At 38.7% G+C, this 16,560-nt stretch overlaps 1 protein-coding gene across 7 annotated transcripts in view; it reads right to left on the bottom strand.

Moving 5' to 3' along the window:
* Positions 1-16,560, bottom strand: part of PSD3 (pleckstrin and Sec7 domain containing 3) — a 499,749-nt gene that overhangs the window by 255,470 nt on the left and 227,719 nt on the right. For 5 of the 7 annotated variants that reach the window (XM_060291626.2, XM_060291630.1, XM_060291628.1 and 2 more), the window contains exon 8: positions 13,709-13,799. In XM_060291626.2, coding sequence (XP_060147609.1) covers positions 13,709-13,799 — 91 coding nt within the window. The remainder of the gene's footprint in view (positions 1-13,708; positions 13,800-16,560) is intronic. The other 2 variants (XM_030834855.2, XM_060291629.1) reach the window with 1 other exon arrangement.

Genomic DNA, 16,560 nt, shown 5'->3' with positions numbered 1-16,560 from the left:
CCCCTCAAAAAAATAAAAGACAAGAAAAGATGGTTGTATGTATACATTGACAGTTCTGCATACAACATCAAGTTGGTCACATGGTGTTCACATGGTCAGAAATCACAGTAATGGGTTTTATATAAAACTGCAATCATTTCTGTCACAAATTATTTGTTGAATATCTGATTTGTCCTGGAATTATACTAGGTATAAGGGCAAGACATAGTCCCCGCCCTTAAGAATAGGGGCAGGGAGGAGGTCACACGCAAATAACAAGCAATACCATCTAATCCAAAGTCAGGCATCTCAGAATCCATGACCCTTTCCAAAGATGACTTTTTTGCCCAAGTCTACAACATATGACTAACAACCTGAAATGCAAATAACCCTTCAAGGTAGTATTTTGGGTATAGAGATTTACCTTTGACTTGTGTTTCTGGAAGTGAAAGAAAAAGAAAGAAAAAGAGGGGAAGAAGAGTAACAACTTATATATGTTGCACTCTCAAGGAATAAATGCTTCCGGTTGCTTCCAGCATTAAGAGACCCTGTGGTGAAATGACTTGCCCCAGGAGTAGGTGGGGCATCCGTGGTGGTCATCCTCACGTGGCAGTGTGTGGGGATAGGCACAGCAGCTCATTCATCTGGGAAAGAGCGGGAAGGGATGGGACCTCCCCACTGGTGGTCTCATTAGGTGCAGAGGGGACACACAGGTGGTCTGGTGAGGTGCTGAGGGGGCCTCCCCACAGGTGGTCTGGTGAGGTGCTGAGGACCCACAGGAGAAGGTGCTTCCACTGGTCAGGGGCATAGTGCACTGCACCATCCAAAGATACCTCCTTGCGAGGTGTTTCCTGGTGTTTCTGAAAAAGCAGCATTACAGCACAAAAACTATGCCGCTATCTGGGGGAAGTGTGAGAGGAGGGTAAATGTTAAAACAACTAGAATAAACAAAAAGCTTTAAAATAGCAACAATAAAAATCCAACATTGACCAAAAATGAAGTTCAAGAATGTTTTTCGGTAGAGAAATGAATTATTCTATATTAGTGGATTTTCTGATTGAAGCTAATTTCTTTAAATGGAAAAACCTTTATAAAATAGTTGCTGGCAATCTTTCTAAATCATTTCACTCTCCTGTCTCCTTAATCAAACTGAGTAAACATGATGTAACGTTCCTGGTGGCTCTCTAAGTCCATCCATTACTCCGCTGGGCTGTAACACACTCTGAGAAGCTGCTGCCTACTCAGCTCTGCCTGCCCTTCATCAAAACAACTCCAGCTGCTCCATGTGGAGATCCAGGGCTTTTTAAGTTTTCTCTTTCTCTTCACCTCATCATCAAATCACTTCTTGCTAAGGTCCATCTATCCAACTGACAGCACTCCATGCAACATTATCCTTTTAATTCCTGGCTAAACTGGGAAAACAATTGTTTCTTCAAAATAAGTTCAATTTAAAAATTTAAATAACAACCTGGATACTGTGTTTTATTAAATTTGTTTTAGAAAAGGTGAGCTGACTCTGAGATAAGCAGTGGCAGGTACAGCGCGCGGTTTTAGGCAGCTGTCTGTATAATGGCATCTAAGTGCCCATTGGCTTAGGATACGCCAGGGAGGAAGATTAGGCCAAAATTTTGAAGAAGTAACAATTCTGGTTATTATTGAAAATAGACCATAAATGAGGGTCTGAGTAAAATTTGTAAGGTTTGTTACACAGACTCTGTATAACACCTATTTATTCTGGCTGTTCAGAGTTACTTCTATTTTAATTTTTTTGTGTTTTCAACTTCTGAGTCTTTTCCAGACAACTGACCTTTACATAAGTGAAGCATTAATACAACCACAAAACAAATTGTTTTCCTTTGTGAAATTCTGTACTGTACAGCTACAAATGCCTTTAAATTAAAATCTGTGTCTCTGTGTCCTCAATGGACAGGTAATTCCTGTGTTTAGGATGGACTATTTGCTGTGATACTTCATTTGCCATTGAATTGCAGGCCTGTTAAAAGAAGCCCATCACTGCTGTCCCCATCTGGTATATCATAAGCAAAAGGAGGACAGTTTAAATTCACAATGTGACCCATTACATTCATATCAATACCACATGTTCATGCCTGAGTGACAGGAGCACCAACCTGGGTGGACTATATTATGAAATTTAAAAATGTTCCAAACATGTGACCATTCTAACTTCTATGGATGCATCTGAATATGAAATTCTGTAGCATTTCTTTATGATCAAATTAAAATGGAATCTATCTGGGAATCATTAATACTCCATTACAGGACCCTTAATGACTACCTCCCCTTTCCCCTACTCAAACTCTTTTCTTTTCTTCTTCTTCTTCTTTTTTTTTTGGTTAAAAATCTGTTTGTACGCTTTAAGCAGCATCTGTTCTGTCAAAATGTTCTAAGAGAATTCTTTTTAATAGATTGTTTTAAAGCATGAACACGAGATATAGACCTTCAGCAGCTTCCAAGTATTATCTTCCTCATCGTCACCGTCTTCCATTCAAGGTCTGAACTACACCAGAAGCAGCAGCATTGTCTGTCCAGGCCAGCACGCGACTGGAAGCAACAGCCTGCAACCAGATCTCCACAGGGAAACCAGAGCAGAAACACACCACGAACCCTGTATCACACCTCAGATTGATTCGTTTTACTGAACAAAGCTACATTCCATATTTTAAGCCAGAACCTCTAAAGCTTTTCTCTTAAAAAGCTGCTAACATAGCTTTTCTCTTAAAAGGCTCTCCTGCTTATACCAGAATAAGCATTCAAGCCCGTTTCCTCCATAGAGACTGTTGCTACCAGGTCTCCAGGACCTTCTCTTGGAGAGAGCTCACCTACTCCAGGCAACAGTTGATGCTCTTTTTTTAGCTACACTTAAATACCACCCCTCAGTTCCTATTTTCAACTGCAAACTCCAAATATAACTCAGATCAAGTATTTCTGAGAATTCACTTCAGGCTTTTCATTTATAAAAAATTCAGACTGTTTTCAGACTGTGGCCTGTTTCTTCCTCTCATATAATTCTTCAGGAGTAATCCTTTGAGAATGCTGACACAACAAAGGTAATTTTCTTGAATTTAAATCTGAACTTTCACTATTAAATACATACTTGTCTGAACCAATAAATATAACATAAAAGTTAAAACTTGAGTGATGTGATTTGAGTTTACAAAGAAAAAAAATGACATTAAGAACACTCCTAATACTTAGACTGAGAATCCGTAAAGACCACGTATAGAGTTTTTCCAGCTTATTCTCTGCTACAAAATATTTTGCTCAGAAGACACTGTACATGAGTAAGTTTGAGCACAACAAAAAAACAGAGCAAGGAGTTCTGGTCCCAGTGGGGAGTGGGGACAGGGCAAGGTGACCCCAGATACTGTGGGCTAAAAGGAGCCTGAACTGAAAACCTGAAAATTATGGGCACGGCCCACATATCTCATTTTACAAACCAAGAAACCATGACTGAGGCGCCATCACTCATCAGCAGCAGCAAGAGGACAGGTGTGGAGCCCAGGACTCCCACAACCCTGTCACAGAGACGAGAGCCATGTGACAACACGGGGATGCACTTGCCAATCCTCACAATCACTCCTGGAGGAAGGCCTTACTACCCACGTTACACACGAGAAAACTGAAAAGCCTGCGTGGCCAGGCCGAGGTCTTCACAGAGGCACAAAGCGGCACAAAGACCAAGCATTAACTCAGAAGAAGCAGACAGGCTCTTCCTACTTTTTATTGCTCTTTATTTCATGCAGTTTAGAACACAGGTGATATAGGAAGGGACAGAGGGGCAACTTGGAAAATAATTTAGTAACATAAATGCTAATAACATCTCAAAACAATTTAAAATCATTCCCTTATTACTGTCGCCACCCACGTCCTAGCCGCCAACCCTTCTCGCGTGGACAACTGCAACCATTTCTTCACCATCTTCCCCATTTTCACTCCCACTTCCTTTCAAACAGTTCTCCACAGATCCCAGAGTAATAATAATAATCTTTTTAAATGGACTCATGTGACTTTCTGCCTTTCAACTCTTTAAAATAATTCCCCATCGCCTTTTTCTTAAAAGCACTGTTTTTAATGCTGCTACACCATTATAGCTTAAGCTTAAGCATCGTGACACTCACTGCTGTGAAAGAGTAATGAAAGAGCAGTAAAGTTTGAAAGAGTAGGAAAACTTCATGAAACTCATCCTTGTATGATGCCTAAATCTCTGGCTGAACGGAGGGAAATGGAACTTCCTTCTCACTGAAAGTTTTATTGAAATAATTGTGGATTCACATGCAGTTGTAAGAGATAATAGATTTCTTATACCTTTTACCGAGCTTCCCCCAATGGTAACATTTGCAAAACTACAGTACAATATCACAACCAGAGTACTGACATTGAAAACCCCGATCTTACTCAGATTTCCCCATTTATACTTGTCCTAATTTGATAACACTGGAAGCAAAGATGAAAGAGGAGAGAGCAAAATGGGGGAGAAATGCTGCTTAGGGTCAGCCTTTTGGTAGAAAGAAAAATAGGGCAATTGTCAGTGTTAAACTGTTAATCTTCTCCCTAGCTGAAAGGGTCAAATTAGATAGGTCAATGGAACTCTGAAAGCTGAGCTAGCTTTGCTCTCTCTTTTTGAGAAAAATCCTACAGCTCTTGCTGTCACTACGTGCAAACAGGTACTTTTCAGAGTTCGAGCTTTTACAAAATTGTTTGAATCTTTAATGGCTGGTTAAACCATCTTTAATGGTTTAATCTTTTTTTTTTTTTTTTTTGCTTACCCCTATATACAACTGTAATTGATTAAAAGCCTAATGGTTATGAACCTGCATAGTATAATTTTTATATTTCCTAATTACGTTTCTTCCTTTTTCCAACAAGATACATTAAACTTTATTTAAAATGTGTTTTTCTCTTTTGATGTTTTGGATCTGTTTGTTTAAGTGCTACCCTCCTGGCTAATTTCTCCATCATTTTCACAAGCTACTGTTTCCTAAGAATAGCAAATAAGAAAATTGTATTTAAAACAAAACATACAATGGTTTCAGCCAACTACATATGTTAAGTAATGGATACATGCATTTTCAGAAACTTCTTTTAAATGAACCACATCTAAATTCTGTTTTTTGGGAAAGCAAAGGAAAACAAACACATCTAAATAGTAACATTTTATTGGGATTCTAACTAATAGAATATGTAACAATTATTTTAACTTTCTAAAAAAAATTTTTATATCATTTTTAAGGTTCCTTTCCGTTGGCAGTTATTACCAAATATTGGCTCTATGCCCTATATTGTATAATACATCCTTGAGCCTTTCTTACACCCAACAGTTTGTACCTCTCACTCCCCACCCCCATATTGCCATCCCCCCCCACCCCCGACCAGTAATCACTCGTTTCTTGTCTGTACCTGTGAATCTGCTTCTTTTTTTTTTTTTTTTTTTTTTGCAGTACGCGGGCCTCTCACTGTTGTGGCCTCTCCCGTTGCAGAGCACAGGCTCCGGACGCGCAGGCTCAGCGGCCATGGCTCACGGGCCCAGCTGCTCCGCGGCATGTGAGATTTTCCCGGACCGGGGCACGAACCCGTGTCCCATGAATCGGCAGGCGGACTCTCAACCACTGCGCCACCAGGGAAGCCCGAATCTGCTTCTTTTTTCACTACTTTGTTGTCTTTTTTAGATACAGCATACAGTGTTTGGATTTGTCTTTCTCTGTCTGACTTTATTCACTTTAACGTAACGCTCTCCAAGTCTGTTCATGTTGCTGCAAACGGCAAAATTTCATTCTTTTTTATGGCTCAGTAGTATTCCATCGTATTCTTTATCCATTCATCTGCTGGTGGACACTTAAGGTGTTTCCATAACTTGGCCATTGTAAATAATGCTGCTATGAATGGTGAGGTACATGTATCTTTTCAAATTAGTGTTTTTGTTTTTTTTTAAAATATGTGCTAAGGAGTGGATGTGCTGGGTCATATGGTAGTTCTAATTTTAGTTTTTTGAGAAACCTCTCTACTGTTTTCCACAGTGGCTACACCAATTTACATTCCAACTAACAGTGTACAAAGGGTTCCCTTTTCTCCACACACTTGCCAACGTTTGTTATTTGTGTTCTTTTTGATGACAGCCATTCTGACAGGTGTGAGGTGTTATCTCATTGTAGTTTGATTTGCATTTCCCTGATGATTAGTGATATCGAGCATCTTTTCATGTGCCTCCTGGCCATCTGCATGTCCTCTTTGGAAAAATGTCTATTCAGGTCTTCCACCCTTTTTTAATCAAATTGTTAGTTTTTTTGATGTTGAGTTGTATGAACTGTTTATATGTGTTGGGTATTAACCCCTTATTGATAATATCATTTGCAAATATTTTCTCCCATTCAGTATACTGCCTTTTTGTTTTCTCAATGGTTTCCCTTGCTATGAAAAAGTTTTAAAGTTTAAAGGTCCCATTTGTTTATTTTTGCTTTTATTTCCTTTACTTTAGGAGACAGATCCAAAAACATATTGTTACAATTTATGTCAAAGAGTGTTCTGCCTAGGTTTTCCTCTAGGAGTTTTATAGTATCCAGTCTTACATTTAGGTCTTTAATCCATTTTGAGTTTATTTTTGTATATGGTGTTAGAGAATGTTCTACTTTCATTCTTTTGCATGTAGCTATACAGTTTTCCCAGCACCACTTATTGAAGAGACTGTCTTTTCTCCACTGTATAATCTTGCCTCCTTTGTCATAGATTAATTGACCATAGGTGTGTGGGTTTATTTCTGGGCTCTCTAATCTGTTCCACTGATCTATGTATCTGTTTTTGCACCAGTACCATACTGTTTCGATTACTGTAGCTTTGTTGTATAGTCTGAAGTCAGGGAATGTGATTCCCCCAGTTCTCTTCTTCTTTCTCAAGATTGTTTTGGCTATGCAGGGTCTTTCGTGTTTCCATATAAATTTTAAAATTATTTCTTCTAGTTCTGTGAAAAAAAATGCTATTATTATTTTGACAGGGATTGCACTGAATCCGTAGATTGCCTCGGGTAGCATGGCCATTTTAACAATATTGATTAAAAAAGAAAATTACAGGCCAATATCACTGATGAACATAGGTGCAAAAATCCTCAACAAAATACTAGCAAACCAGATCCAATAATATATTAAAAAGATCACATACCATGATCAAGTGGGACTTATCCCAGGGATGCAAGGATTTTTCAATTATTCACAAATCAATCAATGTGATACACCACATTAACAAACTGAAGAATAAAAACCATATGATCATCACAATAGATGCAGAAAAAGCTTCTGATGAAATTCAACATCCATTTATGATAAAAACTCTCCAGAAAATGGGCATAGAGGGAACAAACCTCAACATACTAAAGGCCATGCCATATATGACAAACCCACAGCTAACATCATACTCAAAGGTGAAAAGTTGAAAGCATTTCCTCTAAGATCAGGAAAAAGACAAAGATGCCCACTCTTGCCACTTTTATTCAACACAGTCCTAGCCACAGCAATCAGACAAGAAAAAGAAATAAAAGGAATCCAAATTGTAAAGGAAGAAGTAAAACTGTCACTGTCTGCAGATGACATGATACTATACATAGAAAATCCTAAAGATGCCACCAGAAAACTACTAGAGCTCATCAATGAATTTGGTAAAGTTGCAGGATACAAAATCAATATACAGAAACCTGTTGCATTTCTATACACTAACAACAAAAGATCAGAAAGAGAAATTAAGGAAATAATCCCATTTACCATTGCATCAAAAAGAATAAAATACCTAGGAATAAACCTACCTAAGGAGGCAAAGACTCCTTTGCCTCCGAAGACTCTAAGACACTAATGAAAGAAACTGAAGATGACACAAACAGATGGAAAAATATACCATGTTCTTGAATTGGAATATGTAACAATTTAATTCACTATTATTATTCCACTAGTGGAATGAATCATGTGAATTCCACTAAGCCAGGCACACTGATTTACACTATTTCAATTTAATTACTACTCCCCCTTACCCCACACCCCCTAAACCCCCAACACACACACTTCACCATTAACTACAAACCTAAGAGAGTGAAAAAACTTTTGGTCTCCCTTAAGAGACTGCAACTAATTTCAGAGTTAATAAATTCCCAAGTAAGAAAGATGGAAGCAAACAATTTCTAAAAAAAAATTAAATTTCTGAAAAATACTCTGAAGTCAAACATATAATCATAAGCAATAGCCTGAAAGGGGGACATGTCATTGACTTACCCAAGCAAGATTATTTACCTTGCTTTATTCTTAAAGCTACCTGTGTATTTAAGCTGATTTAGGAGAAGGTATGTTTTAAAATACTCTGCAAAATGTATTCAGTTTTGTTTTTTAGTTATATTAAAATCATTTTGAAAGACTTGGGCGTTTTCTTGTTTGTCCTCTCTATAATTAAGATGATGTAAAAACTCCTGAATTCGATTATTTGCCTTATTTTTCTTCTAATTCTTGTTGGCACCTACTGAATTCAACTGCTGCTCAAGGAAAAAAAAATATAAACCTAACCATGACCAGGACAAAAATATTAAGGAGACCATTGTCTGAGTATCAAATGGTAGGGGGCAATAAGGAAGCTCGGATAGAAAACATGGGTTTCATGTTTCATTGCCAAAAATATTCAGTCTGGAGCTCTTCAAAATGATTTTATTGTGCAGCCAATAACTGACTGACTTTTCACCCAGTGTGCTCCTATGCCACTTTTCACTGGCTCCTTTTCTCTTATTTCCTATTGTTTCTTCTCTTCTTTCATGTAAATATATTATGAAATGGCTACTTCCCCTCTAGACATGTAAATAACTGGTAGTCACCCCCAAAGTCCCGAAGTCTCTTCCAACATGTAATGTACCATTTCTAACCAAAGTTAGAAATGAAAAGCAAACTGGACTAAAGATTCAAATGTAGCTTTTCTGTTAAAATCAAGAATAGAGGTTAATAGGAAACTCAGAAGAAAAAAACTTGGGAAACAGAAAGGCAAAGAAGCAAGGTGCTACACTTGGAGCATGAGATAGAGGATGATCAAGAAAATTTTTAAAGATTATTCTACAAAGCGCTTCAGAAACATGCATGTGATTACATGTCAACACTCTCACTAGTTCTTAGAATCTGCCCCTGATGAGACTGGGTGGAAGAGATCCTCAGGATAACACAGTCAAGAATCTATAAAAACTGACGGGCAAGACCGTTAAACCGATGAGCCTTCTGACCCAGGGCTCTCTATCTGGAGAACGCACAGAGCAGGGAGACATACAGCAACACTTCTTCCCCAGGGATTTGAAGTCACTTCAAATAATTCACATCCCCATTTATATCCCAGGATTTTCTTGGGATCTTTAAGAGGACCAGAACTTATTTGCTTCCTCAAAGGTTCTTCATGATCTCAGGACCAGTTTAACTCCAAACTCTCCTTAGTCTCTCCGCTGTTGCAGCATCCAATACCCAAACCAAACCTAAGGTATAAAAATGTTCCAAGAGGGATAAGGTGCGAGAGAAAGGCACTGTTGCTAACAAGGTAAAAAGGCAGAAAACACAGGGTTAACCAAGGTTCATTGTCAGGTGCCTACAGAATGTCAAGACAGACTTCACTGAATAATACCTCCAGTGAAGGATTTCAATGGCCATTCTTTGGAACCAACAAGTCTTTAGAAAGAAAGGAAGCCATAAATGACGAGGATTAAAAATCTTACCACAAAAGGAGGCAATGCTCAAGGTCAAGGTCACAAATGCTTCCTGTTAAAGACCAAGATGATGTGTGTGTTTAGGCTGAAAAGGGATGGGGGATAGAGGTCTTGTCTACTGACGCTAATCCCACTCAACCCTAGGACATGTAAAACACCTTGGGTCCAAATACTCACAGGAAGGGGTGGAGTCCTTGTCCAGTCCACTTTGAGATAGGTAAAGAATAAAGTAATATTAAAAATAAAAACTTATAATACCTAACACATGCTAGGTCTCTAAAGAGTTTATATATTATTAACTGATTCAATTATTAAAACAACTAGATGAGGTGGGTGCTAATAAAACCACCCGTTTCATAGATGAGGAAATCAAGAGACAAAGTTTAAGTGAATTTGCTCACAATCACTAGGCTAATCAGAGAGAGGAGCTGGGACTGGAATCCAGTCGTACAGTTCCCAAGACCATAGTCATAATCCTCAAGCTTTCATGTCTCTCAGGAAGTTCAGCCTCCAACCCAGAGCTGGCCCACATTTCACATTCTCATCCTCTTCTATTTATGTCCTGATGATTTTTATTAGAGTTTTAGGGATGTCCTATTAAATCTATCAGAACTTTTTCCACCTCATCCCCAATGATGCCTGAAGGCAAACCACATCCAAGCATTGGGATGGGGAGGCCCTGTGGAGCCATAAAACACGCCAGATGGTTTGGCATAGTTTGGTCTTGATTTGGTGAGGAAATAGTCAGGGGTGCTAATGAGAAAGAAAGAAAGAACATTAATGTCTATGGAGAGGAAACGGGGGGGGGAGATGAAGTGGAATATTAACCTAAATAAAAATCAAAATAAGTCTCCTACTAAAACTGTACCTATTTTTCAAATGAAGACCCATCTCAAACATCACATCCTCCCAGCCAGTTTCAAGTTTAAAGAACCTAAATAATATTCTATCACTGGCTGTCTTTTGGTACCCAACTTTTTCCATTTTATGCCATAGATATCTATAACTTATGCTCTAAGCAACCTGTCGGGGGAGAACTCTTATTTGCACAAAGCACTCATATACTCATGTATCTGTTTTAGGTCATTTGAGTGAAAAGGGAAACAGCAGTGGAATTGTAAATTGTAAAAAGGGCTCAATATACCATTATCTATCCTTTTCATGTACCTTAAGGCAAATTTAAAGCAAAATATTAACTCAAGTCTCTGAATTTGAAGGCTTGAAACAAGTTCCTCATTGTGCATACCTTTAAGTACGTTAAGGTCTATTTTTCTGTAACCATTTCCATTGACAACAGCAGAATTCAGTTTATATTTTTATTTTAATATGGAATAACTGTCCATGTTAAGGGAGAAAGGACCCTCCATCGTTTTCAGTAGTTTATGATCTCTGAGGACAGGGGCCCATTTGGTTCTGACACGTTCTCCAAGTCCACACCTGAACACACAGTGGACCTTCAATAAATATTCCTGACTACGCAACCACACTGAACAGATGTAAGTTGAAATGTTACTTCCGGTCCAAAGAAATCTGAACAACAGACATAAATCCAAATGCTACTTTTGATCCAAAGAAATCTAAAAGTAATAAGGTCAATATGTAGCAATAACCATTTATTGGTTTGATCCATGTAACTTTAAATATCTTACGTCATAAATTAAACTGCATGTAGGACATGCCTGTAATTTTTTAAGTTGGGGAGGGGGTGGCAGAAGACAGAAAGGGGTTAGTCAGAACCTGTAAGATGATACCAAACATGTTTGTGTTTATCTGTACGTATGTATCTGTTTGTGTGGCATGTGTATAATATTGTCCCCCTAAATGCCAATTAATATTCCACCCAATAATTTATCTCAACAAGGAATGAAGAGTTAGCTATTGAAAGAGAGAGAGAGAGAGAGTTCTGGTGGGAGGGGAGGAGAGAAAGAAAGATATGAAAGAGAGAAAGAGAAAACAAAGGAGAAAGGAAAAGACAGAAGTAAAGAGAAACAGAGAGGAAGAAAGAGGGAGGCAGAAAGGGAGGGAAAGGGAGAAGGAGCAGGGAAGAGGGCTGGCCACACAAAAGAGTGAAATGAAACCAACGGTTTGAAGAAACTGCAATAAAATCCAGATTCCTACTGAAATGGAAAACTCTCCTCTTGGATGGGTGAGTGGCTGGGGTTTGTTATAAAAAGGAATCAATATTTTACTTGACAATTTCCATGCTAAATGCCACTGTCATTTTCAGTGTCACTTCACTGTCATCTTCCCACACAGTAAATAAAGAACAGTATAACACATATTTTTCCCTGAGATTTGTAAACGTGATCTCAAACTGTACAACTGTGACAAATCAGCCAGCAAATTCTTCGCTGACTAAATCAAAGAACATGTTTACCCCAAGGAGAATGGTAGCCACTGCACTGTACATTAACTACATTTGGTTCAGAAAGCTCCATCAAACATGCTCTAAATCTGCCCACTATGTACCCACAGTCACAAACGTTACCATAAGCCTACCACTAAAGTCTAAGAGCTTCACTGTAAAAATTATACCTGTCAATTTTCATTGCTGACATAACTTGATAAAAGCCTCACAAATCCTCTCCTAGAAAGACTGTTATTTTCCATGCTAGTACCACTAGACTGAAAAAAGACCTGTTAACATGTGTCTACTGTATAACTTCCATGGATGCACAGAACATATTTATTAAGTCTCAATCCAACACCTTTTACTTCCCACTCCCATTTGGAATTGTAGCTTCAGAAACGGCAGCATTTATTCTATAAAGAAAAGGCTTAAAAAATACCTTCCTTATATAGTAAGCTGAAGATACATTTCTTCCTGCTTTTTTCATAATATAATTTTTTAATGAGCTGCAATTAAAGCCAGTAAGACTTGGAATCTCATAATGCCATTTTTACACCTTCTTTCATTTTTCAAAGTATATATGTCTTTCCAAATCTGGCAGAACTTGATTCTACATATTATGTAGTTTAAAAGTCACAAAAAAACATAATAAAGGACTTATCCTTCAGCTGGTACATTTCCATATTATACCATGATTCAAATGTGCTGCCCTTCTTAGCAAATTCAGTCAAAATAACTGAATCCAAAAGAAATATACATGTGTATAAAGTTTTTAAAAAGAAAGTTAGAATCAAACAGAAATCTGTAAAAATCACATTCTCAACATACACATCTTATCCTGAACTTCTAAAATATTCACATCCATTATCAATCACTTGATCAAATGCACATCTCATTTATACTGCTGCAGGATGCTATGAATTCCAAAGTTGATGTTTCTGTCTCCTAGAAAACAATCTGACTAGAGGGAAAAAGATGCTAATTGTTACCAATAATAAAGCTGAGTGCAAATAATTCAGGAAATCTACAATTACTCAGATTTAATTTAATCTCTTTCCAGAGATGACCTGAGTGGATTTCTGACTAGAACTGCAGAGTCAGAACTCCTTCCTTTAGTGTCTGCAAATGCTTTTTGTTTCCATAAGGAATATACCTTTGTGATCTTTCTCAAGTTCTGACAGTCAAGTAAATCAAAAAATGCCCACTATTTGTATCAGCAATTATTCCAAATCTACTTATTATCTCAGTATTATCAATTACAATGTGGACTTTTAGGAATTATTAATCAAGGACATCAAGGACAATGCCCAACAGAAACATCACCAATAAAACTAAAAGAAAAAAACAAAATACTTAAGTGATCTTAGTCTATTTTAGATTAAAAGGTAAGTTGAAAATATAAGCATATTTTAAAAACCAGTATTTAAGGGTAGGGGATTAAGAGGTACAAACTACTAAGCATAAAAAAAATGTTATAAGAATATATGGTACAGCAAAGGAAATATAGTCAATATTTTATAATAACTTTAAATGAAGTATAATCTATAAAAATATTGAATCATTATGTTGTATACCTGAAACTAATATAATATTGTAAATCACCTATACTTCAATATATGAATAAATAAATAAATAAATACCAGTATTTCAATGCTTACTTTCAGTAGATCCTTGGAGAAATCACCACCCTCATCTACCCCTTGGAGGTTTGCAATGAACTCTTGGCAGGTCATCTTCTTTCCAATATTCTGGAATAGAGGCAAATAATACATCATGATGGCATATGTGGAATTAAGATTATTTCTTGAAAATGTGATAAAGCAAAGCAAGACTGATTTGGTTTTTCAAAACCAAACACACACACCCCAATATATGCATATATATACATACAAGTTTATATGCATATGAAAAAACAGATGGCTTATTATGCTTTTAAAACTGTCATTAAATATGAATAGCAAAATTACGTTAAAGCTTTATTTTAGCCTAAGATAAAATCTGAAAAATCTATGCTACTTTTATAAAAATAATATATAATGTAGTTTTTAAAGGAAAAACATGAATAAAATGACATTTCTGAACTGAACTCTGATAGCTATTTATTTGCTTCTTTATTTGTATTTCCTACCTATTGCCAAGAACAATGAAGGACCTGAGATTTTAGCCTACTACTTCAAGCTAACAAGTTAGTCTATCACAACCTGCTGAATGCAGTCAGAAGCAGGACCACAGGAATTTATCACAACAGAAGTGGACAGAATCCCAGTGTTTTCTTGCTCCAGTTCCCTGAGTCCCAATTTTCACAGAGCAACTTAAGTGGGGCCAGCTGACACCTGCACACACAGCAGAAACCCTGAGATTTGGGAACATGAATCCCTGCAGTGGGGCAGTAACCATACCTATCCCTTTGCTCTAAAGTGAGAAACCAGCTCTTATCTTCCAAGGTCATATGCAAATCTAACCATTGCTCTGGGAATCACTACGTCTTCCAATACTGCTCACTATAGGAATTACACTGAAAAAACAAACCAGATCAAAGGCAACCAAACTTCAGTTCACAAAATATAAGAAAAGCAAGAGACCCATGGAGGACTGTCTACAAACACATTTCCAATCTGACTTAAGGATAATAAGTTTAACCAAAGAAAACCTCATTAATAAACAAAAATTTAAAAATCTGAACTGTAAAAAGAGAAAAGATACAAGTGTGCTGACTGAGAAAACTAATAAAATTGCTAGGACAGAGAATTGCCTCCAATGCCAGCTCCAATCAACTAGTATAAGTTGCCAGTTGTAAAGTATTCTGAGGTTGAATATGGGCACCAACAGAAACCCATCATGTGTGCAGGAGAGGGATGTATTGATAGAACACAAGTGCACAGGCAGGGAGTTTCTGGTAAATGTGGTCAAGTGGGGTGGTCAAGTTCACTTGAACACAAAGTTCACCAACATAGTAACATCCCTGCACACAATACACGTATGAATAAAAGGCATGCTCTGCAAGCCTATTTTATGCATAAAAGAATAAGAATAGGGTAGAACAGTACTCTTCAAGTTGGTGGAGAATATTTCTGGAGACAAAGACTTTAAAAGGAATGCAAAACCATAGATAGTTTTAAGGGAGTATTTATACAGAACTTAAAAAATACAAATCTGCCTGAGAACAGATTCACCTGTGTGTCTTAAAAGTAATCGCTTCCCAGAGAGTCCTTCAAGATGGTGGAGGAGTTAAGACATGGAGATCACCTTCCTCCCCACAAATACATCAGAAATACATCTACGTGTGGAACAACTCCTACAGAACGCCTACTGAATGCTGGAAGAAGACCTCAGACTTCCCAAAAGGCAAGAAAATTACCATGTACCTGGGAAGGGCAAAAGAAAAAAGAAAAAACAGAGACAAAAGAATAGGGATGGGACCTGCCCCTCTGGGAGGAAGCTGTGAAGGAGGAAATGTTTCCACACACTAGGAAGCCCCTTCGCAGGTGGAGACGGGGTTGGGTGGGGAGGGGGAAGCTTCAGAGCCACGGAGGAGAGCGCAGCCACAGGGGTGCAGAGGGCAAAGCGGAGAGATTCCCGCACAGAGGATCGGTGCCGACCGGCACTCACCAGCGCTAGAGGCTTCTCTGCTCACCCACCAGCCAGGACAGATGGGGGCTGGGAGCTGAGGCTCAGGCTTCAGAGTCAGACCCCAGGGAGAGGACTGGGGCTGGCTGCGTGAACACAGCCTGAAGGGGGCTACTGCACCACAGCTAGTGGGGAGGGAGTCCAGGAAAAATTCTGGATCTGCCTAAGAGGCAAGAGATCATTGTTTTGGGGTGCGCGAGGAAAGGGGATTCAGAGCACCCCCTAAACGAACTCCAGAGACGGGCATGAGCCGCGGCTATCAGCGCGGACACTAGAGACAGGCAAGAAACGCTAAGGCTGCTGCTGCAGCCACCAAGAAGCCTGTATGCAAGCACAAGTCACTATCCACACCTCCCCTCCTGGGAGCCTGTACAGCCCGCCACTGCCATGATCCCGTGATGCAGGGACAACTTCCCCAGGAGAACACACAGCGTGCCTGAGGCTGGTGCAACGTCACGCTGGCCTCTGCCGCCACAGGCTCACCCCACATTCCATACCTCTCCCTCCTGCTGGCCTAAGTGAGTCAGAGCCCCCAAATCAGCTGCTCCTTTAACCCTGCCCTGTCTAAGCAAATAAGAGATGCCCTCAGGCAACCTACACAAAGAGGCAGGGCTAAATCCAAAGCTGAACCCCAGGAGCTGTGCGAACAAAGAAGAGGAAGGGAAATCTCTCCCAGCAGCCTCAGGAGCAGAGGATTCAATCTCCACAGTCAACCTGATATACCCTGCATCTGTGGAATACCTGAATAAACAACGAATCATCCCAAATTAAGGGGGGTGGACTTTGGGAGCAACTGTAGACTTGGGGTTTGCTTTCTACATCTAATTTGTTTCTGGTTTGTTTACCTTTGTTTAGTATTTAGACTTTATTATCATTGGTACAT

This window comes from Globicephala melas, chromosome 21 (assembly GCF_963455315.2).
Source record: "Globicephala melas chromosome 21, mGloMel1.2, whole genome shotgun sequence".
NCBI lineage: Eukaryota > Metazoa > Chordata > Mammalia > Artiodactyla > Delphinidae > Globicephala > Globicephala melas.
Note: the sequence above shows the minus strand (reverse complement) of the source record. Positions and strands in the feature narration are given on the sequence as shown.